The 27,312-nt window shown below is 32.6% G+C and overlaps 1 protein-coding gene across 1 annotated transcript in view; it reads right to left on the reverse strand.

Annotated features, from left to right (window-relative positions):
• Positions 1-439: 439 nt before the first annotated feature.
• Positions 440-27,312, reverse strand: part of LOC129219775 (dynein axonemal heavy chain 8-like) — a 189,951-nt gene continuing 163,078 nt past the window's right edge. Inside the window, exons 73-84 of the mRNA XM_054854077.1 lie at positions 26,827-26,945; positions 26,122-26,237; positions 23,867-24,143; positions 22,245-22,553; positions 18,814-18,930; positions 17,413-17,514; positions 17,060-17,220; positions 12,584-12,740; positions 9,998-10,153; positions 6,643-6,832; positions 4,114-4,235; positions 440-798 (exon numbers count right to left, since the gene is read on the reverse strand). Coding sequence (XP_054710052.1) covers positions 511-798; positions 4,114-4,235; positions 6,643-6,832; positions 9,998-10,153; positions 12,584-12,740; positions 17,060-17,220; positions 17,413-17,514; positions 18,814-18,930; positions 22,245-22,553; positions 23,867-24,143; positions 26,122-26,237; positions 26,827-26,945 — 2,114 coding nt within the window. The 3' untranslated portion in view covers positions 440-510. The remainder of the gene's footprint in view (positions 799-4,113; positions 4,236-6,642; positions 6,833-9,997; positions 10,154-12,583; positions 12,741-17,059; positions 17,221-17,412; positions 17,515-18,813; positions 18,931-22,244; positions 22,554-23,866; positions 24,144-26,121; positions 26,238-26,826; positions 26,946-27,312) is intronic.

Below are 27,312 nucleotides of genomic sequence, written 5' to 3' on the forward strand. Positions count from 1 at the left end.
GTCCCTGCTCATATTACAAGGATAAGACTTTAAAAATCCAGCCAAAAAACTTTCTAAATTGCTGTTTATATTGCATCTACCAGCCATCCCAGTCTTATTTAACTTCTTCACTTGTATACTTTGCTCATTTTAATGTTTTATGATTTTATATTGGTTTCTGTATATATCAAAATTATTTCAGCGAGTTGGTCGCTCGTGAACTGTTATGTTTCAGACAATCACCACACCCGGTTAAACCCTCACCAGGGTTGGTACAGTAATGATTGGTGGGGTTTAAATAAATAAAAAATAAATTATTGCTTTTTGATGTTGAATATGTATAATATTAGATGAAAAAGTGTGAACACATGTTTTTTAATAAAATGTCAATGTAAAATCAAACAAAATATTTTATTCATAACATAATATTTTTTAGCAAGAAACTAAAGATGTAAAAACAAACAAATATCCTTAGCCAGAATTTTGGAACATTTGACTAACAAAAATGAAGTAACAGAAAATTTTGAAATATCACTTTATATCACATAGTAAGGCAACACCGCGTAAAATCCAGTGATTTGGATGTAAATTAGTTTTCAACCAAAGTGGTGTAATGTATGTAAGATCCGTTCGTCGGGGTTTCTTGTAGACTGGACATTGGTACAAGGCTGGATCTTTGGGATCAGTTGAATCTATTGCATACACATGTACAACAGGCAGGGCAGTGAAAAGCACTTTAGGGGCAGGTTCAACAAGAATAGCGTTTTTCTTGTCCCATGAAGCACCATCCAAATAAAGACCATAAACATAAACACCCTCCTGTGGAATAGACATGAAACATGCATTGTCAATACAAAAAAACTCTCTCAAAAGGAAATCAAAAATAATGTTGTCTGCAGAGAGAAAATTTTGATTTTGAATTCTCTTAGAGTAAAATTTTGATTGATAATTGCTGTAAAACTGATAGATAAATGGAAATAAAATCAACATTTCCTAAACATGAAATTTTAATTACAGTAAAGCACCGTTTATACATTTTTCAAGGGACTGCATGAAAAAGCGTATAAATGAAAAAAACGTATAATAGATTAAAGTTAACATGATTGGACTCTGCACCGAACAATTTTAAAAATGTATAAATGATAAAAACGCATAAAAGAAAAACGTATAAACGGTGCTTCACTGTATATGATAACGTTTTAAAGAAAATGGATGCTAGATGCTAAAAAATACTAAGGTGTTTGATGTAAACTAAATGCTTGGTGTAAATAATTAAACTCAAAGTTAACTAATTTAATATTAATGTAAAATGAATGAAATGCATTCCATGTTAATGAAAAAAATAAATCAGTAAAATAATTTTAAGGAGAAATTTCTCAGTTTTTTTTTTTTTGTCAGGAAACCTTTTTCTTCAAGTTAAAAGCTGTTACATTATGTTGATACAGAATAAATATCTTAAATTGATAAAACGATTGCAGTGCATATTTAAATTTTACAATTGGGAATTAAAAAAGTATTTTGTTTGACATTACATTTTAAAAACCAGAAATTTTCATTCAGGATGCAATAACATTTTAAATAACTACTAAAATGGTCTTCAATTTTGTGAATGAACTTTCTGTGCTCTTAAGGTAACATTACCAACGTTTTTTTTTTTATCAAGATTGTAAAAGTAATGTTTGTTCATGAGATTTTTTCCCTCTTGCAAGCAATTAAGTTTAAATTCTTATAATGAACTATTTCAGTATGGCAAGCATGTTTCACTAAAAGGTATTTTGTACATTTTCTACACTAACATCATAACAATTAAACGAAGAAAAATATAATGGTACAACAAATCATGCAAAACAAAGATTTTAAGGAAAAACAAGCATAGCGATTCCTATTGATCTAGTTATTACTATTAGCATCTTAAAGTTGAATAATTGAACTTTTCAATGTATAATATGGATCTGCTCTCTGCTTGTTTCACTCGCTAACAGCAGAGGCTCAATGAACCTGTGGCGGGTGATAATTGATGATTTTTTTGCTTTTCAGTGCGTCAGGACATCCTCAAGATTGGATGCCTGGCCCCTTAAGGTTTAGAAAGATGAGGCATGGCAGAATCGCAACCGCTTGATGTCCTGTATCCAATGTTATCAGTATTGACGTAGTAGACATTGCCACTCTGGAGGAGATCCAGACACACACAAGTTTTTATGGTATATACTATCTGAATTGCCTGACCTTGCACTGGTTACCTCAAAAATGAAAGATATGTCAAGTTGATGTTTTAGTAATACTCTGATATCAGTTTCCAACACATTACGGATTAAATAAATGCATGTAATACAGGGTTTGCAAAACACAAGTACAACATATTTTTGGCAAACATTTCATCAATTATGCGAAGGGCCACACAGGCCCCTCTGTTTTTCTAATGTTAAACCGATTTATCGTGTGCTTTTTTTTTAATAGCCAACGTTCTTAAATCTTTCCAGCATATAAAAGTTATTTCTTTAGTTATGTTTATTTTAGGAAGTGTTTTTTTTTTTCTAAATCTTTATTGTCTGCATTATTCTTTGTTTTACCATCTGTGTTCATATACATTTTTAGCATATCTAGGTTATTTTTTTCATTCTGTTGCAAGTAGTAAATTGATAATCAATGTACAACAGTCTGCATTAGAAGAAAAGAGGAACTACTTCTTCCTTTTGGCGAGTAAAGGCAGAAAAACTATAAAGAGTTCACCCCAAAAATAGGCAGGGGCCACACTGGCTCTTTCGGTCTTTCTAGGTATACAGAAAATTTCAGTCTTTCTAGTCTTAAAATGTTATTTGTTAACACATATGTAAAATGACAACAGTAAGAAATCCTAATAATTGCTTAGAATAAAAGAAAACCAAACTAATTTACAATTAAATTCTAAATGAAAAATGTGCTTTAAGATGTAGTTTTAGGACTTATGTGTCAGAATAAAGGAGAAATGATGTAAATTAAAAAAAAAATCTAGACAAAAAAGTTTTTTTAAGATATGGATAACAGTCAAAAAACTTTCCTTTTAAAATAATTATTAGAATTTTATTTGCTAACCCGTACACAAAATATCATCAGGAAAGAAATAAAAATTCCTAAGTAATGTAATGTTGATTGACATTTTAATTAATATCTCTGCTAATTGAAGTCTTAAAATTATAAGATTGGTCTTGTTTTTTTTTGGAAAATTTCAAATCAATCGGTACAACTTGACTCTCGCCTCACAGTGATTTTCAAGAACACAAAGCTGCAGATAGACGCACACACTGTTAAAAGATTTAAATAGTATAGATAGAGTATTTTGAGAAATAAGGCCATGAATCTAAGAAATTGTGGCTCATGATTAACTATTAATACTACATTAGCAAATCATTTTAATTACTTGTATACTTTTAATATCTTTTATATATGTATTTATATATACATAACCTTCCAAATGTATTCATTGTAGTATAATTCAGCTATTTCTGTTACACATAAGTTCAGCATGGTATTTTAGCAAGCAAATTTATTCAAGATCAACAGAAATATCTCTAATTAAAAAATACATTTTCAATAAGAGCTGGGGTAGTTCTGTTTGGTATAAATCGCTTGGTTGGTTGTGAATCATACAAATACAAAAGTGACGACCAGCAACAGGCTCTGGGCCCAGCTAGACTGGTTCCTAGTCAATTTACAATCCCCAATGAAGATCAGTGGCCCCCTTAAAACTATCTACTCCCTTGCTCATTACCACCTCTTCCGGTAAGCTGTTCCAAGGTTCCACTACCCTGCTAAAGTAGTAGTTTTTCCTAACATCCATGTTAGCCTGAGAATTAAATAGCTTAAAACAATGACCCCTTGTCCTGTTTTCAGTGCTAAACTTCAGCCCCCTAACATCTTTCATTTTAATGAATTTAAACAGCTGAATCATGTCCCCTCGGTCTCTTCTTTGCTCAAGACTGTACATTTTTAGCCTTCTAAGCCTGGAATCATAATCTAAGTGGGAAAGTCCACTTATTAGCCTTGTAGCCCGCCTTTGAACCCTTTCCAATACATTAATGTCTTTCTTAAGATCAGGAGACCAAAACTGAACAGCATACTCCAAATGGGGTCTTACCAAACTTCTATCATACTCACTTTTGGTGCATCTTTTACAGTTTCTCGAAAAAATTGTGTTACATCATTGTGCAAAGTAACAGTATCTAAAGCCCAACCTTTATGAGCTCGGCTAACTTCCTGCCTCATTGCAGTGAGAAAACCTATGTAAATATTTCCAAACCAATTAAATATTTGTGTCACATCAACAATGTTTTTCATAAATAAAATTCTAATAGTTAAATACATTACAAATAATTAATATTTTATAGCACTATTATAACAATCCTCATATACTGTCCAACCACGGATTGTATGGAATTTTCAAACATTTAGATGGGACGAATCTATCTGAATGAGAAGAAAAGGTAAAATTTTTATGCGCGTATTCCGCTCCTTTGAATGAGACTCTGCTTCTGAAAAAAGCTGACATCGCTAAAAATAATAGATTTGTCCATTTCCGGCTGTAAAACGGATGTTTTTTGTTCCATACAATCCGTGGTCAGACAGTATATAATTGCGAATTCACTGATCGAGTAATGCTCCTGACATCACCAATAATGAAACTGGTGCCGCAGCATGATAATTTGATAATATTTTTTAGTAATGTTTGACATGCAGGGAAATGCTTTAGTTTGACAAGGCTGAACTGGATTCAGTAACTTTACTGTTTTACTGGTAAAACTATCATTTCAGGGGAATGAAGAAACGAAAAAGTGATCAACAGCTAATGCTTCCTACTGGAGCTTAGGGTTAAACTACTGGAGTTAGGATTAAAATTTCAACAGTCAAAATATCACCAAACAAGCAATTGCTTCATTCAAATATAGAAGCAATTTTCACCCGTCATACCACGACAGGTGATTTTCTAGTATTTAAATAAATGTAAATAAAAAAATGAATGAATATAAAAATTTCATTACACACAAATTTCATACCAGTATGAATTGTTGGTGCAATTTTTTGTTTAAATAGCAACAAGTTCTGCTACAAGGACCCATGGGTGGTGGAATTTTTCCCAGGAGAATAAATTCTTTAAGAAATAATGTAGACATTTTAAAAGGAGCCTCTAAAATTAATTTCAGTTCAAAAATAAGAGTTTAAAAGTCGGCATTATTTTACAGAGGCTTAGCTAATGTTTTTAGAACCTGCGGACAACTGAAGATTTTGCCCTCCTCCCATCTTATCTTTTTGGTCAGAATACAACGAAGGGAAAAAAAATTTTAATGCATCAAACCAGTCTTTTGAATAAAATGCATTTTTTTCTTGTTGTTACTTTGATAGTTTTAAATTTTTAAACAGTTCAAATTTTAAAAGCACTTTTAGGCATATTTTCTGAATTTCATTAAAGTATAAATATTTAAGGCAACAACGATTTGTTAATTTTATATATAATTACAGTAGACTCCCGATTATCCGGCTCATGACTATCCGGACTCACTACTATCCGGCCTAGTTAAGAATGTTTGAAATTGGTCATTTGTAAACTGGTCATGGAAGTGCATGGGAAAAAATAAAGAATACTAAAATGTTTTTCTTTTTCTACCCCCTGCCCGCAACCTCCGTGCATTCTGATCCCCCAATAACACACCCAATAATGTAACAGCTCTTTGCCAACAAATGGATCAGGGTGTGTTTCAAATGCTAAAGAGAAGGTATCGCCGGCAATTTCTAAAATTGTTGATATCAGCAATTGCTATGGATGAAGATTACTTAACAACTTTGAAGAAAATTGAGATGCTAGATGTTATAAAATGGGTGGCTGAAACATGGACTGAAGTTCCAAGCTCATCACTTCTAAAATTTTGGAACAATTTGTTAGACAAGAGGGATAAACTTAATGAAGCCAAATTTGAATTAAAGGAAGAAAGCCAAAAGCTCGTTTCATTGCTTGAAAAAATACCAGGATGCGACTGTGTCAGTGAAGAGGATGTCACAGAATGGATGAAAAGTGACAAAGTTCATGAAATGACACACAATGACATCATACAAATGGTTGTGCAAGAAGAAACACTAGAAGAAGAGGAGGAGGATATCACAGAAAATCTCATTCCACTCAGAACGATTTAAAATGATTGAGGCAGCTCTTCAGTATATAAGTCAGAAGGGGAAGCGACTCCTGCTGATGTAATCTGCTTGCGTAAGTGGAGAGATATTGCTTTTTGTACAAGGGCTAAAAAGCAAAAACAATCCTCCATCGAGGATTTTTTCTCAAAATGGAAACTGAATATCTATCTATTAAATAAAACAGTAAGTTCTTCTTCCGCTTTTGTTATTTAGTTATTTATCTAAAATATGTAATTACACGTGTTTTAAATTAAATAGGGGATGGAGTTGGAAGATGGAACTCTGTCCTATCCAGATTTTTTGTTATCCGGACTGCCAATCCGCCATATTAGTCTGGATAATCAGGAGTCTAAAGCACTATCATTCATTTTTATTCTTGGCAATGAAACAATAGTATGTCGGTGATGAGAAACCAAAGTTTTTTGCCCTGTCAAAAATTGCTGAATGCACCTAAAGAAGTTTTCACTTTATAAAATTAAAAATAAATTAAACGAAATAAAGTACCTTGAGGATTGAAGAAACCTGTCATCCAGAATGAGGAAGGTCTACCTTTGAATATCCAATTAGAAAACTGAGTATTTCTTTCCAAGAGCTCTGTAAACCAGAACCCTAGGGAACTAGAATCCCATGAAACTTTGCCCCAAGAGTGAGGAATACGAGCATCATAAATGCTATCCAAGGCATCTCTAAGCATCTAAAAAAAGAGGAGGTACATTTAGAAAATCAATTTTAAATTTAAAATAATAAACAATAAATAAATACACTTAAAAAAAAAGGGGGTAACGTCTCAAAACAAGTTGTAAATAAATTATTACTTTTGCTAAGACAAGAAACTGTAATAAAGCATTAATAGCAATGAAAATTGCACATACATGCTGCAATAATTACAAGGAAAAAGTAACTTCTTTTGCGCGCATAGTATAGCAATACTAAGAATCAACAGATCTTTGTTTCATAATAGCTCCATTTCCATGTACTGAAGAAATAAAAGCTCCTTTGTAACTTCAAAATATACATATACAAATTCAGATGTAATTTGTGCATTATTATGTTGCTAAACTTGATTCAACACATCAAAATAGTCACTGATCTATAACATTATGTGATCACCCTTATTTTACACCTTGTTGGTGATTATTGTTGACAATTAAGAGTAAAATTTAAAAAAAAAAGTTTTGGCTTTACTAATAATAAAGCTGAAAGTCCCTCTATCTGGATCTCTCTCTGTCCGGATCTCTGTGACGCACATAGCGCCTAGACCGTTTGGCCAATTTTCGCGAAATGTGGCACAAAATTAGTTTGTAGCATAGAAATGTGTAGCTCAAAGGGATTTTTCAAAAATTCGATTTTGTTCTTTTTTTTATTCCAATTTTAAGAATATTTGCCAGAGCAAAATTATCATAAGATGGACGAGTACATAGTGAAATTATCATGACGTGGAACCGTAACATGAGAGAAATTCACCATACATTATTTGTAAATATGCAGGCGAACTAAAAGATCTTTTAATTTTCTACTATGGGCAAAGCCGTGTGGGTGCAACTAGTAGCTTATATTTGTGAAAACATTCTTCAAAAATCGATATTCAATCACTATCAATATCATAATACTGTCATGCAGAGCATGCTCTCTTTGGAGCATAGTATTATTATACAATTGTTTCATGGCAAAAATGGAGAGAGAGAGAAATGATGGATCGCAATAGATTTTAGTTCAAGAGGTTATGAGTGCCAGACCTACGTCATAGTATAAAGGTCCAAAATTTTTTTGGGTAAGGACATAACAGCAGGTAAGAAAGATTTGTTATTATTTAAGCTGAGTGGTGCTGGCTTTGGCAGAAAACAGGTAGCAAATGTGCGTAAAATTGCTGCAAAAACCAAACATCAACGATTAATTCCATGTCATGTGACCTGGTGGTTCCCATCCAACCATCTTGGATTTGGAGGACATTTAAGAGAGGTGCAGACATGCCTATACCTATATAGCTTCCTAGAACAGGGACAGATCTATAAATTTTGGGCCCCCCTGCAACAAAATCTGTGGGACCCCTCTCCAGAGGACAGCTGTTTATATTTGCAATGTTAATATAAGTCTTAGTACTTGTTTTTATTTTTTCTTAATTTCTTGGGCCGTTGGTCCCCTTAAGAACGTGCCCCCTCCCCCTGCACTGCAGAGTCTGTGAATATGCAGATTCGGGCCTGTCCTGGAGACAATCCACAAGGATCTAGGATACCCTAAAAAAGGGGGGTGGGCTTCAACTGTGCAAAACATGGCAATTTGTGTCACAAAGCTGATCTGCCATTTTGGAGCTCTTTTTTTATTGATCCTAGATCCTCAGGATTTGAGACTTGGAAGCTGAAAATTTGTACAGGTGAGTTTCAAAGGCACATCTGCACCTCTACAAAATTTCTTTCAAATTGGTCCGGTGAAGACAACGAGGTCACTTGACATGGAATGACTCAATTTTTGATGCAGCACCTTTTGCTACCTTTTTCCTGCCAAAGCCAGCGCGACTCAGTTTAAATAACGAAACTTTCTTACCTGCTATGATGAGCTTACGCACAAAACTTTTGGGTCTTTATACTATGACGTAGGTCTGATGCTAACGGTCTCCTGCTCTATTTAGCTTGGAGGCAAAGAGGTTGGGGACTCCCTTGTTTAAAGGGGAGCTGGATGTCATGCACTACTGCCCCACTCTAAAATGAACTCTGCCTCATGTGCTGTAATCACATATTAAGCATTACAGATGCCATTAATATAAAATTTTCCTAAGTTAAAAAAGCAAAGTTTAAGAGCATTATTATTAGTTGTAAGGGCAAATCATTCTAAATGAAGTGTTTTAAGTGGGGTTCTTCAAGGATCAGTTTTAGAAACATTTTGCTTATTGTTTTTGAATGATATTTATGAAATTGTTTCTGGAAACGTGAATTATTTTGCTCAAGTTGTGGAGATTGTAGAAAAGGAAGAACAAGTAAGTGGAGTATGGCAGTCAATGTAGGGAAATGTCAAGTGCTACATTTAAGTCATGGAAACAAGCCCACAAGTTATTATTTACTGTGTCCAGTCATTAGTCAGCCAGAAACTGTTATTGATCTGGGCATCTTAATAAATCAGGACTTCAAGGTTAGTCAGCAGTGCAGCATTGCAAGTAACAAAGTTAATAGAATGCTTGGGTTTATCAACAGATCTACTTCAAATAAATCTAAGATTCTTCTACCTTCATATAGAAGTTTGGTAAGACCTCATTTGGAGTATGCTAATCAGTTTTGGTCTCCGTAACTCAGGAAAGATATTTCTTTAATGGAAAGGATTCAAAGAATGGCTACTAGACTAGCAAGGGGACTTTCAGATTCAGATTATGATACCAGACTTAAAAGGCTTAATATGCATAACCTGGAGCAAATGCAAGTCAGAAGGGACATGATTCAGTTGTTTAAATTTATCCAAATGAAAGATGTTAATGGGTTAAATTTTTGCAGGAAAAGCAGGATGAGGTGTCATTGCTTTAAGATATTCAAACCACAGGCTTACCTGAAAATTAGGAAAAATTACTACTTTAGTCGGGTTGTGGGCACTTGAAAGAGTTTACTGGAAAAGGCGGTAATGAGCAAGGGGGTAGAAAGCTTTGAGAGGGCAATTGATCTTCATTGGAGACTAGTAAATAAACTAGGACCAGGGTAGCTGGGTCTAGCGTCAGTGACTGGTCATCATATTTATATTTGTATTTATGAAACAAAACAATTAAGAGAAGACAAGATCATATCTCAATCTGATTTAGCATTAAATTACATATTAGTTGGATTTCTATATAACTCACACATAAATCAGTATCAAAGTTTTTAACAAAAAATCTTAATACCTCATTCATCACTATTGTTCCGTCTATAGCTAGCTCTAAATCTGTTAATGTTGATCTAACGTTCGTTATAACTCGCTGCATTCTATCTATTTCTTGTTTTAAAAAGATATTCATAGGAGCCGCTGGGTCACCCATTGTTTTGATCCTTTCTTTTACCTAAAACCAGTAATTAAATAATGAAAGTTATGCCAAAATATTGAAACAATTCTCACTTTGTACAACTTTTTCAAAAATTTGTTCAACTTAGGACATGATATTTTTATTATACAATAAATTTAAAAAATATGTCACCAAAATAATAGTATGCTTAAATCCAATAATGAAAAAAAAAAATCATAAATTTTCTAAGAACTTATTTTTACTTCAATTTATCAAATAAAAAGAGTTTATTGTTGATTGAAGTTTATGTAATAAAATTTTATGCACTATGGTATATTTTTGGACAACTGTCATAGCCTTTTTTATTTGTTAGATAAATCACATTGCATTGCAAGTATTGTAAAAGTAACTGTCAGATATGTGAGCTATTCAAAATAAATTTCTCAATTCACTTTTTACCTGATCGCAAAGCGTGCACAATTTTATTCAAAGTTAATAAAAAGAAAATATTTTCTTTATAAATTCTCCTCTCTTTGAGGCAAGAGTAGAATTCTCCAGGATATTTTGAAGTATCTATTACTCCGCATTTAACCCATTAAGCGCCAAAGCTCCCATTGCAGGAACATCTACTTAAAATTTTTTTTCTCTAATGAAATTGGAGTTATTCATAAAAAATACATTCCATGTGAATTTTAACAAAACGGAGTATATTATAAAAAAAATTCAGTAAAAAATTTGAATTTTATACATTTTTCTACATTTTTTGAAAAAATGGAACTTTGCATTTTTTACAAAACTGTAAAAAACTAAAAAAAAACTAAATTATTGGATTCCTAATTTGTTTCAAGGGCTCTGCATATTTAAAGCAAATATTCTAACAAATAACATACGAAAAACCCGGAATGAAACGATTAGTTTAAAGCAATGCTAGAAGCACTTAAAGTTTTTGCTCCCGGAGCGGGAGCTTTGGCGGGGACTGGTAGCATTCTTCCTCTTTTATGTGCAAGGGTTTACAATGAAGAAAGGAATGCTGCTAGGCAGAAAGGGGCAACCTACGTCACGAAGCACGTGTATCTTTTTCGGGTCTTTCGAAAAAGGATTCTTGGAACTATGTTTTGTTAATGTTTCCACTATTCTCAAGATAGTTCGACTGATAAGAGAAAATATACTAAAAGACTGCATATTCAGTAAAAGTACGTTATTAGTAACAAATGAAAGAGGGTGTTTCGAATCCATTCAAACTGTGAGAACATCAGTGTGTAAAATGGAAGGATATCAAAATGGTATATTTAGCTTCGAATTTTGAGACAGAAGCTCCCTTAGTAATTGTCAAAAGATGGTGTTATGAAGGAAAAAGAGAATGGATTTTCCTCAACCGCATTTAATTTCCTCATATAATAAAAATATGGGTGGTATGATCTCTTAGATCAATATCTGAGTACGTACAGGCCTCGTATCAAAAGAAAAAGATGGTGGTGGCCTTTTGTTTATGAACACACGAAATATGGCTGTAGTAGCAGACTGGAGAATGCACAAAGAGTTCCAGGGGGAAATGACACAACTAACATTTTTAAGGGATATAACTACAGCTTTAATAAAAAGTTCAAAGGAAGATTACGTAAATCTCCAGTCAGGGCCTTGCGGACCAGTAAACTTGACTGTAAGTTTTGATGAAGTAAAATATTTTATTATAAGCGCGGAAAAACAATCTCGATGTAAATAGTGTAAAAAGAACACTCTAACTGAGCGTAAAAAATGCAATGTAATGCTGCATTAATAGTGTACCAGATTTTTTCAAAAAAAATGTTGATGATCAATAAAGTGAGTAAGTTTTCTATCTTTTTATTTATAGTTTGTTTACTTTTAGTGCTTCACTTTTTGCTTGTAATGCAAATGAAATATAGCTCCCATTTTGGAATAGATTATGCACAGATACACCTATGTACGTCAGTTTTATGATGGATTTCTATATCTCTTCATAAAAGAACAAGAATATAATATTTGAGACGTGGCTCTTTTAAAACGCGATCGGAAAAAGAAGTAGAAACGAAACCGAACGCGATAGAAACGCAGTTGAGGCAGCGGATGTTTTCCCCCTTCAAAGCGCCAAAGCTCCCACTATGAGAACAACCTATAATTTCTAAACGGTTGCAGTTTTTTTGAAAATTTCAACTGCCTATACTCCTTCTAAAAACTAGGCAATATTTTTATTATTATTTATTATAACACATGCTGGATGAGTTATGAGAACTCTTGCAAATCTCTCAGTTAGTCATTTTGACTGTTAACCAGAATCACTGGGTTTTGATATTGGTAACCCTCATGCCTTCTTCTTATATTTTTGTAGAACTTCTTATCGATTTTGAAGGTTCAGTCTTCACTGACAATTTTCACATGTATTTTGCCATGGAAACTTGCATTTGAATTTAAACCTGGTCACAATATGTTAAGAATAAAAGTTGTTTAAATTACAGAAACATAGCTTACTTCATGTGGAATATAATTTTTAGGCAGTTTGGACATCATATCTTTTGCCATTTGATAAACCACAGATTCTCGAGTTTCACCTGCAGCTCCCCCTGTATCTTTAGGCTGAATATTCAAAATAGTTTCCAATACTTCTTTGGTAGTATTGCTTTGATAACTTTTAGAGAAAAAAATGAAAATGCATTTTGAGTTTCAAATAGGAAAAAGGTTTAGCAATTTGCGTGAATATTTGTAGTATATTTTTCACTTTATATTCGTCAATTAAAAATAATTGTTGATGATAAAAATATAGAAAGAATAATTGATTAGTATTATTTTCTGAATTTTTAAAATTTATCAACTCTTTTTAGAAGGAAAAAGTTGTTAATGAAATATTAACATTGCTCCTACTCAGATTTTTTTTGTCATTTTATTTTATTAAATTCTGAACATTTGAACAAGTAGAGTAGAGTTTAAATTATTTCTGCAATGCTTTTCGTAACATTACTTTCAATCTGAAGTTATTCAAATGTCTTTTTCTGCTCAGCTATTAAAGTCCTGCAATCATTTTAGCAATGTTTAATTTCTTTGGCAAATTATCCTTTTTGAAATGCTATATTTGAGGTAGTGAGAAGCAAAAGGATACAAATGGCAAAATTAAAAATTTGGGGATAACCAGTACATATGGTAAGTGAACCCCTCCTCTGTCTTGGGGCAAGATATAGTACTAGTAGCCCTGGTAAGTGCTACTGTATAGCATGATTTAGAAAAAAAATTCAATGAAAGCCTACCTAGAACGTAATCTTTATACATGTTTTACTCAAAACTTGAAAATGTCCACTTACATCCCTTTGCTTCACACTGCCTCATTTGACTTTGTAAAAAATCGATAAAATTTGAATAGTGAGTAGAAGAAATTACATCCACAATTTTAAAGTGATTTTGAGGACTTTAATACAAAGAGGAAGCAAAACAAATTGCCACCAATCTGGTGATATTGGAGCAAAAGCAATTGCACCAGAAAGAAAAAGGGCAGTTGCTCTCACTCCAAGTAGCCAAACGTAGAGTAAGTTACAATAATTTTTGGTGATTTGTGCTTTATTTAAGTTGGTTATGAATTTCTATTTACATTTCAGCCGAGTCCTTATTGGTGTTTGCATGTACATCAGGGGTGAATTCATAAGTTTTTCAGCACTGGTACACCAATAAGAGATAGCTGAGTTCTAAAGGGTGCATTGATTAGTGAGTTGATCTTCCCCCTTCCCAGAACTCTTGATTTCGAGTCATACTATGCATCTTGATACTGTTAACATATTACACATACACACATACATGTTTATTGATCTTTTCACTTCCTAATCCAGGATAGATTCAATTTTACCACTGAGTTTTGAGTCGACGACAGTGATTTTGGTTTCAGATTCAGTGGATTAAGCTAATACTTGATACAGACCGACCACCAATGAGATGGAAAGGCAAACATCTGGTTTTTTGTGCGGAAATGGGCCATCTTTTAGTTTTCAGGGATGTCAGCTATTCCAGCTGTGTGCGAGCCTCTCAATAAAGCAGAGTTGCATTGAAAGTAGTGAAGCTCAAGCATCAAATTTTACATTTCCCCTCAGTCAGATAGATTTGTAAATTTACGTCTATTTGGTTTCTTCATCACACTAAGGTAAGAATTGTTTTCTAGAATTATTTCAGAATTGTAGCTAAAATATAATGAGAAAAGAACATCATTTAAATCCCTGGTAGGTTTAGGTTCTGAACAAAACTGCGTTAATCACTGAAATTAGACCCATAGGACTCGATGCAAAATACTGACAGCCTTGTTGTGACATCCAGAGACTGTATTTTCATCATTGTCATAGACTCATCAGTCTAGAATAGTTAAAAACCAAGTTGGAGGCAGATGAAAGTTCTTTGAAGCTGAGAGTGCCAACAAAGTGTGTGTTTGTGGTGCGCATCCCGGGAAAACGGTAAGGCCTAGAAAGATAAAATTTGGTATACAGGTGTAGTTTTTGCTGAAGTTGTGCACCTCGGGCTTTGATTTTTGATATTTTAATTAGAAAAAAAGTTATTTAATGTTTTATGTGATTTTTAGCACTTTTTAGTACTTTTAACCTCACAGACCCCGAACCAATCGCGCCAGACAAATATTTTTTGCACTATAGTGTCCGAAATTTAATTTTAAATATGATGAACAAAAAAATTTTGAAGATAGAGCAATTTTTGTATTTTTTATGAATTTTTGAAAAAACCTTTATTTTGCATTTTTTTCTGGGCTTAATTTTTTTCTAAACGCTTCCCGTGAAAAATATAACAACCGCTTTTCTACAATTTTACTATGTAGTAGCCAGAACATTTCGCCCTCTACAGAAAAAAAAAGTTTTCAAAAATGTTCAAAAGTTTTTTTTTACAATTTTTTAAAGGCAGAACGAAGATATGAGCTATCACTTCACCGAAGATCTGCTGTTCGCTGACCGCTGCAAATATGACATAACGCAACCACGTGATCTAACTGAAGTGCGTAACTTGCTTTTTTCTTTTCTTCCTTTCGAAGGATTCATTCGCTTTTTTTTCTTTCCAGGTATTTCATTTGTTTCTCTCCCCCCCCCCCCGAATGTTTTGCTAAACATTTGATTTCGGTTAATCAGACAGACCACATCGGATCGTTTTGGTCCCAGTCATTTTTTTTTTTTTTTGAATTTCAATAAAAACAATGATTTTTATACTTTGGCAAACTCTGGGTACCACAAAGACATCAATTTTTTGTGCATTTTAATAAATAAGTAAGCGCACTTTTTTTGCATGATTTTCTTTTTTTAGGGAATAAGATTGAAGATTATATCAAAATAAATAGAGATAGATGAGAAAATTTAGAGATGGATTGAATAGGTAGATAAATATACATTGAGTGTACAAAAAATGTTTTTTTTTTTTTAAATTTTGTTCTCGAATTAATACTTTTTTCTTTGAAAAAAGATTACTATCAGAGGTAAATTTCCATGGATCTAGAGAAAGATAAATCTACAGGTCGATGTACAGTGAGAGATAGACAGACCCCGTTATTTAAAGAACAACAACGGGGGTTGGGGGGGGGGGCGCCGCTGCGATTTGAAAACATTGTTAATTACTGTCAGAGGTAGATACGCATAGATCGTATAGATAGATAGATAGATAGACAAATGCAGAGGTCGATATAGTAGATGGAGAGCAAGAAAGAGACATGCCCGTTATTTAAGGAACTTCAATGGGGTGTCAATGCCTCCCCCACACACACCATGACTTTGAAAAAACAATGCTTTCAAGTAAAAGTGGAAGTGTTTTTCGTTATTTTTCGACAAAATTTGCATGAAATGCAAGCAGTTTGTGTCTCCCCTCCCCCTCATTTAAAAATATTCCAAATGACGGAACTGGAGATAGATCTAGAAAATATTTTATTTAAATTAATAATGATATAGATCGATTGATACCGCCACGAAACTTATTTAAGCAGCCGCCGAAAGCGGCAACATTGGCGTAAAAAGGCAGATGATAATATTCGTATATAGAGAAAAACATTGATTAATACCTTCACTAAATTGTCTATGCAGCCGCCGAAGGCAGCAACCCTGGCCTAAAAAGGCGGACCAGCTGGTTGCCAAAGGCGGCTAGTTTAAAATAAATTTAGCATTCCAGCTAGCGGCCACAGCAATAATGTGGTTCAACTTGTCAAATGGAAGGATAGTCGGGAAGATACCTCATAACAGAACACCAAAGCAGGAATAGGGTAACTACCCCAGTAATTGGACTTTAAGAGCTTGTCCTTAAACTTACTTCTGTTTTCATTACTTAAAAAAAAAATCTCTTGTATTTTTGTATTAAATAATGCACATCTGTGCATCTATTTAGTTCACTAAAAGCAAAAATATTTGAACAGATATTTCTATAAAAATATATATATAAAAATTTTTCAAAATCACCAGTAATTGGCACCTGATACCCCAGTGTATGACACCTTGTGATCCAGTGATTGGCACATATTAATAGAACTGGAAAATCACTTTATTTTTCACTTTAAGATTACATACTAATTGTGCATGCTTCCCTTTAGCCAGAGAAGAAGCTTTTGCAATAAAAATGGCTGATTTGACAATAGCCACATTTTTTTCTCTTTCTTATGCACTGCTACCATTTAGTAACATGAATTGAAGTTATAATCTTTAAAGTAAATGTACACTCAGTTGGTATATAGCCTTCTACTTTTAAAAGATTAGATACAAATCTTATTTTAGGACATTTTTGTTAGAAGTGCCAATCACTGGTGACCTGCCAATTACTGGGGGTGTTACCTTACCTCTTTTTTTTTTGAATAGTATTGACCCCCTCCCTCCCCCACACTAAAGTTATAAATGATCATGCAGATTTTGTACGTTCAGAAATAATTAAAAGTAATGAATGCTAAAACCTCAAATATTAAAGTATTAGTGTAATTTTTGAACTATGAGTAAAACATACGTAATATCAGCATTTGGGTGCAGTCCAAAAACTTGAGGTGTATCAGTTCCAGGTAAGTTATTAATGTATTCCAAGTACAGTTCCACGGTAGGACACTTTGGAATTTTATACCCTTCATAAAATTCGAATGTTTCCTGAAACATATTCTCTCCAAACCATTCCTAGATAATAAAAAAAATATGTTCAGAACAAATAAAAGCAAATGATATAAAAAATAACATATTTTGAAAATACTTTAAAAAAAAGCATAAAACTTATCAAAGAAACTATAAATTTCACTGCAAATGATACATTTACTGCAGAAATTTAAAATTGAGTTTCAGTTTAAGTTCATTCAGTACAATTAAAAGTACCTCAGCAAATGTATTTAGAAGTCTTTTATCATAGTCATCAGTCACTCGGCCACCATACTGAACTTCTCCAAGCATGTAACGAACTGTATGCCAAGAGATCCCCTGAAAAATAAAAAAAGCATAAACTCTCAAGGTATGTATCAAAAAGCATCTAAAGAAATCAAAAAGTATCTCTTTTCTACATTTCTAAATAACTACAAAAGAAAGATACTTTGAGATACTGCTGCACTAAGCACAAAAATCATATCTGCAGTGGAGCTCAAAATGAGAAATTCATGTTTAAAGTTTTACAAGTTGCTTTTTTGATTTGCGACTTATCATGTTCAACTCCCAATAGTCGTTGCGTAAATGATTGATATAACTGATCAACGCAAGTGCGTGTTTTTGTAAAAGTCTTTATTTGAAATTAATGAATGTAGTTAAGACAAATTCTCTCTTCAATGTTTTCATATACTGGGTTAATTTCACCATATGTCACTATTACTAGTCATGTTTAGAATTATCTGCACAGATAAGACAAAAATGGCTTCGTAAAACTCGCTTCATGTATTATTAAATGATACTGATAACATCTTCCTTCTTTGGACTGTTGCTGACATTTAGCCATTTTATTTTGTAAATACAAATTTAACAGACCTTCTGAAAAACAAATAACATCTTCAAAATTTCAGATATTTAGAACTGCATAAACTTTAGTCATTTTCTGCTATTTATTTTTGTTAACAGAGCCTGTTGGTTAGTTTTAACAGCAGAGGATACTTAATAATTTTAAAACAAACATGGATAAATAAAATAAGTTGAATTTTAAATGATCATTTACATTAGGCAATAATATTTTATATTCTCGATTCATTTACTGAGCGTGAAGATAATTTTGAGAGCAGACAATAATTAGACAGAACTATAATTGGCGGTAGAATGAAATGCTTTCATTTTTAAGAATTTGCATTGTAAATAAACATTTAAAAGGAATAAGTTGAATATTTGCAACAAACTTCATGCAAGGTAGTATCAGCTATTATTATCAACCTATATCAACTATTCAACTAACTGGTAAACTAAATTTTAGTACTCGGTTGCAGTAAACTGCTAAATTATTAAATGCTGCGTTACTAAGGTATAAAAGTCATATCTATAAAAATTACTAAGGAAAAAAGGGATAACTGTCACAGTTATCACTTAATAGGTTTAGTATTGGTCGTTGAAATATCCTTAGCAAAATATGCAGATACTACTTTTTCCCTATAAAGCATTTTAAAATACTTTGCACTCACAAATCGCCAAGAAACTTGAGATTTAGGTAAAATAAATTATAAAATAAATTACTAATGAATGACAATAAAATTACATTTTAGAAAACTTGGCAAAAATTGTCCTACCTCCCCAATAAATGATACTCACAACTTTAGGATTCATGTCATCTAAATGATTTTGGATAAACTGTACACTGGCACCCCAATCAGCAGTATTGAATTCATAGGGTATATTCCATCCAAGAGGTCCGAATTTTCTTCTTTCCTACACATTGCACAATAAAGTAATGTATTTTCAGTAAGATACCGCCCTATAACCAGGGCTAAGGCAGAAATGCATGAAATACACCGCCAGCTCAGTCATTTCCATCCGAGGACTGCAGTTTTGTGCTCATTAGCACTCATCAGCCCGAAATAGGAAGTGCCTGAGCTGGACGTGGAAAACCTCTTAAGGAAGCCAAGAGTGCCAAACAAAGTAATGTATTTTTTAATAACAAGACATTTATATGACAGAAAGAGTTATTGAGGCATACTTCAAGAAAAAATCTTTACTATCATCACTGATTGAAATTAACTTTGAAAATACTTATCATTGATTTAATTTTCATGATGAAACAACAATAAATGTGGAACATATGCAAAAACCAATGTTATGACCAAAATTATTTTATTGCTTCAAAGTCAACTTTCAATGTATATAGCCAATAAGAGCAATACAAACGCTTTGTAGCAATATGGAAAATTTGCTAATGCTCAAATAACTTAAACAACAATTTTTGTGAGATAATATTTTTTTCGTAGTAGGGAGTAAAATTCTCTTTACTCAAACCAAGGATGGCAATATTTCATAAGATCATATATTTTGATTCTTTCAGAAAGCTTTTGAACTGCAACCAGGGCCACATTTAAGGGAGGACAGGCGGGGCTAATGCCCACAACAAAGGGGCCCCCACAATAAAATTTTTACAAAATATCCTAACTTTCACGGGCCAAAAATATCGGATATATACATATATATCAAAATATTCGGATATATATCAAAGTATTGGATATTTTCGAACCCTGATTAGGGGCTTCCACTCCTTCGTTGCCCTGGGGCCTCCACACTTCCAAATCTGGCTATGACTGCAACAGACTGAAATATAGGTGTGGGAGGGACAGCTATTCTTTATTGTATGAGCTTGTAATAATATTTTCAGCGCTTTGGAAGATTAGCAATGTTTAGCAATAGGGATTCAGAACATGAAAAAATCTCACAGACAATGTACATAGTCAGGGTTCATACTGAACTTTGAAAATTAAAAGTAAGGAGTTTTTAAGGAGTTTTGCAGGAGTTCATTTTACTTTTTAAGGACTAATGTCTCGATTAAAGGTGCATGTTTTAAAACGCATTTCAGAAATATTATGCTCAACTCTTTTATTATTTATTTTGCTTTCATACAATACATTGAATGCACAAAACAAACTAAATCTATAGTAAAATATGCATTTACTGCTTCTTAGACCTGAGTCAACTAGGAATCAAATTCAAATTTGGGGGGGGGGGGGACCATTGAAACATATATGTTTTGAAATTGAATAAAAAATAAGTGAAATTGATTGGTAATTAGTATTTTCTCAAAAACAAAACACGTACTAGCAATTTCCTAAAAAAAAAAAGACTTTAAAACACAAATTAAAAGAACTACAATAAGCCGACTGAAAGTTGTAGTAGAGGTCAAAATAACTTCCAACTATCAAAATAACTGAAATATTTACAGGATACAAAATGACAAACTTCAAACACAACAACACTTTTCGGCAAAGCTTGTGTTTGATTTTGGGCATATTTTAAAAAACATCATATGAGATTGAGATACAGAAAATTCAATTTAAATATTAAGGATCGTTTTGTAAAATTGTGCAAATTATATTAAGCTTCAAAGTGGATCAAAACTTCGTAGACCATTTCAAAACCTTTGTGACTATAAGCTGATAAACATAGAAATTGCAAAATTTTAAGAATTTTTCCTCTAAAAATTGTGAAAATTATAATTCTAGGAAATAGTGGTACTACTGTTTAGCTATTAAGTTGCTCTTTCATCTATTGCATAAAATGTTAATTTATAAATGTTAATTAATATCCGCTAATTTTTGATATAAATAAAAAAACTGATTTAAAAGTATAAAGAAGTTTAATTTTTTTAATAAAAAAATACAAACCCTGCCAACTACATATATTACATAGGAATTGAAACCCTTGAAATGTTGGGAAAAAAATTAATTTCAGTCAGTGATTCCATACTTAGCTTTTTGACATTCGTCACTCTTAAAGGGCATGAATTTTGTTAAAAACTTTTTAATTTAATTATTTTAATAAAAATATAACTTAATTTCTTTACCTCTTCACAAGGCCTAACAAGTGTCATAATTGAAAAAATCTTATTCCTATGACGGATGCACAGAGATTGCGATTTTTAAAGTGAACGTGTTAAAAGTAAAAAGAACGGCACATAAAAGAATTTATTTAGGTAAATTATTTTAGAGCTCTATAATTAATGTATTATTAATAACAATCGACATGATTGAAGCAAAAGTCAAATTAAACCAGCGATTTAGATTTTAACTTTTTCACTCTCATAAAGGTCAAAGAATTTCGTTTAACAAGTTAAGCTTTGATTCTTACAGGAATTTAAAAAAAAATCATTTATTTGCCCTCTAAAAAAGCATAATAAGCATCAAAAATCAGACCAATACAATTCTCATATCGGATGCAAAGAGATTGCTTTAATCAAAATGAAAGGTTTAAGAGTTTAAAAATGGCAAATAAAAGAATTTATTAAAGCAAAAAAATTTTAGAATGGTACTAGAAAAGCCTACAAGATATATATTACTAATAATTATTGACATAATCATCAGAAATTTAGAGCAAGGAAAAAAAAATTCGGTTGTGGGGAAGAAAATAGTCTAACGAAAAAAATCGGATTTCTGGTATTAACAGACAAAAAAATACTGGAATTTTGGTAAAATTCGGTATAAAGTATTCACTCGTATTGAATTGGCGGTAGAAGAATATCTTTGAGGCCATGTAAAAAAAGAAATAAGAAGTTTGTAAGGAGATAATAGCAAAATTCAGGAGTTTTAAGGGCCCTTATTTTCATTTCTTAAAAAGCAGTAGTTTATAAGGAGTTTGTAAGGAGCATACAAACCCTGATAGTTAATGGTTATTAAAACCCTAGTTAAAGATTATTAACGGATTGATGTACTGGTTATTAAAAGGGAAAGGTATATTGCAATTTATAGTGAATGCATTACTACTTTTACTTTGTGCTAAAAAGGAAATCTAGGATATCTTGCTTTCAAACAAAAATGAAAGCTTAATATTAAATTTTAAAAAGGGTTTTTACAACTCAAATTTCTCTTTGGTTATGTCCTTCATATATAGCTCTTGAAAGTTAACCCTTAGTATTGAAGAGGTACTTCTCAGTCATCACCTGATTAATGGTCAAATCACTTGAAATACAATGAATTTTCAATATAGTTGAAATATGTAAGTTATACTGACAGAATATTCCACTCTTGTATTTACAAAATTCATACCTGAACAACACTGTGCATAAAAGAAACAGCATATAACATAGGTTGCCACTGAGGGTAAGTAATAGCTTCCAACTGTTTTTGAGTGACTGTGGAATAAGTTCTCTTTAGGCCAGCTCTCATGCCTTGAGGTGGTTCATTAGTGTATTTAATGGAAGCTTGAAGCAATGAAATAGGAAATTTATCATGGACCTCTGTTGTAATCCAACATCTAAATGTTTCATGAATATTTTCAACCGCAATAAGTTTGTCTAGAAGCTCATCCATAAATTCTAACCCTAAATGGCAGTTTTGTAAAAGCATCCATCCACCCTACGAAAGAAAGAAAAACGACATATTTTAGAAAAAGGGAAAATGCGTGTTTTGATCTGATAACTGATAAGAAAGTAGAAGACTACTTATTTTCATGTAAGAATAGAAATCAAACTGACAATTAGTTATATAAAAAATAGTTTAGAAACATTTGAGATAATGGATATTGAATGTTAGACATGTGCACTAATATGCATGGCGTCTGGTTTTACTCAAGATATGCAGCTAGAATAATGATAGCTTAAATGCTAGCATAAAATAATAGCTTGAAAATGTCCCTCATAATGAAAACATGTAAAAGAAATTTTTGCCACTCTTATGAAGACATTACTTTGTGAGGCTGTGCTGAAAGCCATGAAATACTTCTCTAATTTTAAATAAATTATGAAACTTGTAAACACATATTTCATAAACTTGCTGTGGATAGTAAATTCAATAATCAACTATCAAATTGTTTCTTTCTCTATTACTAGCTTGAACAAAAAGAAGGGAAAAAAATACTTTTAGTTCATGCATTAAAATTTTAACATGAAAATAGATTCTAAATAGAAATATAAACATTTTTATTCCTTCAAGAAAGTGTAGTTACCCTTTTTAAAGAAACTGATTATCCTATTAGAATTTTTAATTGATGGACCACCTGACACATTATGAGGCAATGAAAGCAAATGTCTTTTTCTGTTCAGCTATTAGAGTACTTGAAAAAACACACGACCAGCTCAGTCGATTCCAGCCGAGGACTGCAGTTTCGTGCTTATTAGCACTCATCAGCCTGGCATAGGATTAACTGAGCTGGAGATGGAAAACCTCTTAAGGAAGCCAAGAGTGCCATACAAACTGGTAGCTAATATAGGTAGCTATTGTATGTTTTTTATGTATTTCTGCTTTAGCCCTGGCTATAGGGTGTAACTTACTGAATATTAGAGTACTGCAAACATTTTAGCAATGTTTAATTTCTTTGGCATATTATCCTTTTTGAAATGCTATATTTGAGGTAGTGAGAAGCAAAGGGATGCAAGTGGCAAAATTAAAAATTTGGAGACAACCAGTGCACATGGTAGGTGAACCCCTCCTCTGTCTTGTGGCAAGAGATAGTACTAGTAGCCCTGGTAGGTGCTGCTGTACAGCATGATTTAGAAAAAAAAATTAATGAAAGCCTACCTAGAACGTAATCTTTATATGCGTTTTACTCAAAACTTGAAATTGTCCACGTACATCCCTTTGCTTCTCACTGCCACACATGTTTCCTCTCCCAAATCAGAAAACTCTGATTTGGGAATCAAATAGGAGCACAGGAAAAAAAAAGCACATACATCTTCAATATTTTGATTCATTAATTTTCTTGCATGAACCTCTTGTCCTTGTCCCATTGAAATTGCACCAAATGTCAGTCCTTTTTGCTTTGCTAATGATTCAATTTGCTGGGTGGGATCTGAGCCCATAGTGAGAAGACAAATTAGAGGACATTTAGGATTACTTTCACCCCACATAGAATCCATATTCAAAATGACTGGATCAGCATAGCGCTGACCCATTGAGTCCGCAACATACTTTCGAGCTTGTGCAAGAGTTCGATCAATACACCAACACCTGAATAAGTAAAATACAACATACTTCAAGCATGAAATAATTTATCACAAGACCTTAAAAATGTTTTTAAAATTTTTCTTATTTAAACAACACATACATATTTTTAGAATGTTTTTTAGTCCACTGATGAGTTGGTCATAAATGATAAACCTCCTGATATTGATATGGTTTGGCTGAAGTTGATGAGCAATAAGGGCAAAACATTGCAATTTGGAAACATTTATAGACCACCTAATTTGAGTCAGGGATAAGATGAACAGATGTATCGTATTATTAGTAACATGTCCAGTAAGGGATCCGTTATCATAATGGGGGATTTCAATTTTCTGGGTATTGATTGGAATAATTTTTACCCTGGTAATGGCAAAGAAGAGGAATTTTTAAAAGTAATTGGTGACTGTTTCTTAGATCAAGTTGTAACTCAGGGAACTCGAGAGGAGGCGATTTTGGATCTAGTTTTTTGTGACATAGGTAGTTTTGTTCAGGGGTTGAATGTAGGGGAGCATATTGGAGATAGTGATCATAACAGCATTAGGTTCCGGGTTAAATTTGAAGTGTGCAAAGATGATAATTTTAGGTTTGTGCCCAATTTCAGAAACACTGATTTTGTCGCACTTAGGCAGAGCTTAAAAGAGGTATTTTCGTCAGGATTGGAAAATAGCAACGTAGATCTGCAGTGGAAGGAATATAAGGAAAAACTAGCAAAAACGGTTGGGGATTATGTTCCATTTAGGAGAAAAGGAGTTAGTAGTAAATATTGGCCCATGTGGTTCTCCAGGGAGATAAAAGAAGCTCTAAACTATAAGCAAGCTGCTTTTCGTCAGTTTAAAGAAACTGATCAGAGTGCTGAAAGGCTCCAGTACTGTAAGGCAAGACGTAGTTTTAAGTATTTGGTACAGATTCAGAAAAGGGAATTGGAGCAAAGGCTAGCAGATAATACTGACAGAAATCCTAAAAGGTGTTTTGCTTACACTAATTCTGGGAAAGCTTGAAGTAGTCAAATTGAGCCATTGGTTGATGAGCAATGAGCATGGAAATTCAATTCAAAATGATAGGGGTATTGCAAATGTTCTTAATAACTTTTTTTCCAGTGTGTTTAACGATAACTGCATCTCAACAGTTGACACTAAGAAGACACATGCTATTATACAGCTAGAGGATTTTGTATTTTCCAGGGATGACGTTTTACTTCATTTGAAAACAATTAAAGAGGCTAAGGCTCCAGGACCAGATAATATTTATCCAAAAATTTTAGTTGAATGTGCAGAGGAATTAGTGGATGTTATTTTAAATATTTTCAATGCTTCTTATAACTCGGGGACAGTGCCAAAGGACTGGAAGCTGGCTAATGTTAGGCCACTCTTCCAGAAAGGGTCTAAAGATAAAGCAGGGAATTATAGACCTGTAAATTTGACTTCAGTGGTTTGTAAGATTTTTGAAACTTTGATCAAAATTAAGATTAGAGGGAGGTGGGGTATGTTAGACCGTAGGGCACGTTGGACCACTCGTGATTATTTTAATACTATTAATATTTTTTATTTTATTTTATGACCAACACCTATGGTTCTACAAATCCTAAAATGAAATCACATGGTACAATTACAATGAGCAATCTTTATTCCAGAAAGTGTTATTTCAGTAGTCCTGAGTAATTTTCAGAAAACTTTAACTTGACGTTTTTTTTAATGGTTTTCATCAAGATTGTGGAAAAAAAATATGAACTCCTTTCTAATGGTAAGTTTTTTTAGTTCACAATAACTGGCAATTTTTTATAGAATTTCAGAGTTTTTATAGACTCAAAGAACAATTGCTAACTTAAGAAAAAATTTTTCAGTCTTTGGGTCTAAGTATAAATGAAGCTCATGTGGATAAAATTTGAAGAAACTCATGCTTAAAACATGAGCTTAATTTAAAATTTTTGTTGATGTTACGTTCCTAACTGGTTAACAAATTCTAAGACACATGAAATGAAAATAACCTGACAAGTAGTAACTTGCAAAACGAATTCAGTGAATCATAACCATCAGGAATAACTTCTTCTTCAGGAGCATCTTTTTCGTACCATACTTTCCAATTTTTTTCATTTTTCTTAATCTATTTAAAAATTCAAACCAGACGTAATTAATGTTATTCATAGCATCAAGTTTTGATAAATCATTGTACAAAATATTGCATATAATAGGTAAAATCGATACAAGTTGCAAAGTTATATAATACAAAATGATTGATACACAATAAAGGACATCGAAGATGCAGTCAGGGGGTAATGTCCGTCAAACATTCATATTCACATTACTACAGATCACATGATTTTGTTGAAGCAGCAAGCGATTCAATCACACCGACATAATCTTGCAGCAATGTATCTCAAGATGTCGGAAAGTAGCACTCTAAAGGACAACTTTATACTTCAAAGGCAAGAATTCTAGTTTACTGTGGCCTCTCAAGGGGTCCGGGGACTACAGTTAGGGAAGCCTTGTGATAAATCATTGTACAAAAAGAAAAAGCATTGCACATAATAAATAGTAGAAAGCAGTATAAGATACAGACTTCAGAGACATTTTCATAGATTTTGAAGAAACAAACGAGAATTAAAGCTCATTGTTCAAAAATACTAAATAGTGTAAATAAAATCAATTTTATTTTTTCAAAGAAAGAAAAAAAAATCTATTTACATACATACCTTCACCAAAATATCTTTAAAATATTCCAACTTAGTGAGAGAAACTAAATTGAGCCAAGTCATATCTGTTATCCAACGACATGTTTTTGGTTCCACAGCTTTTAGATCAAGAGCTGCACCTCCTATATTTAAAAGGAAAGTCTAGGGGTTATACATTTTTAAATATTATTTTAATCAGTATAATTTGAATCAAATTGTAGCAGTATTTTTTTGACATAATGATAATTTATATGGTAAAGTCATAAAATGAAATAAAATTGCGGAAAAACTTCTGTGCTCAGCACAAAAGTTGTATCTGCAACTCTGGTCAAAATGAGATTGCTTTTTACAGTTTCGCGCCGTCATATACTTGATTCAGATGCCATATTTTTTAAAAAATATTTCTCATTTACAAATGACCATAAAAACATTGCATTTAGATGAATTATGTTACTACCAACCACCTGGTGATAGTAACCAAATTTTGATAAAATGTGCAGATATGTC

This window comes from Uloborus diversus, chromosome 1 (genome assembly GCF_026930045.1).
Source record: "Uloborus diversus isolate 005 chromosome 1, Udiv.v.3.1, whole genome shotgun sequence".
Taxonomy (NCBI): Eukaryota; Metazoa; Arthropoda; class Arachnida; order Araneae; family Uloboridae; genus Uloborus; species Uloborus diversus.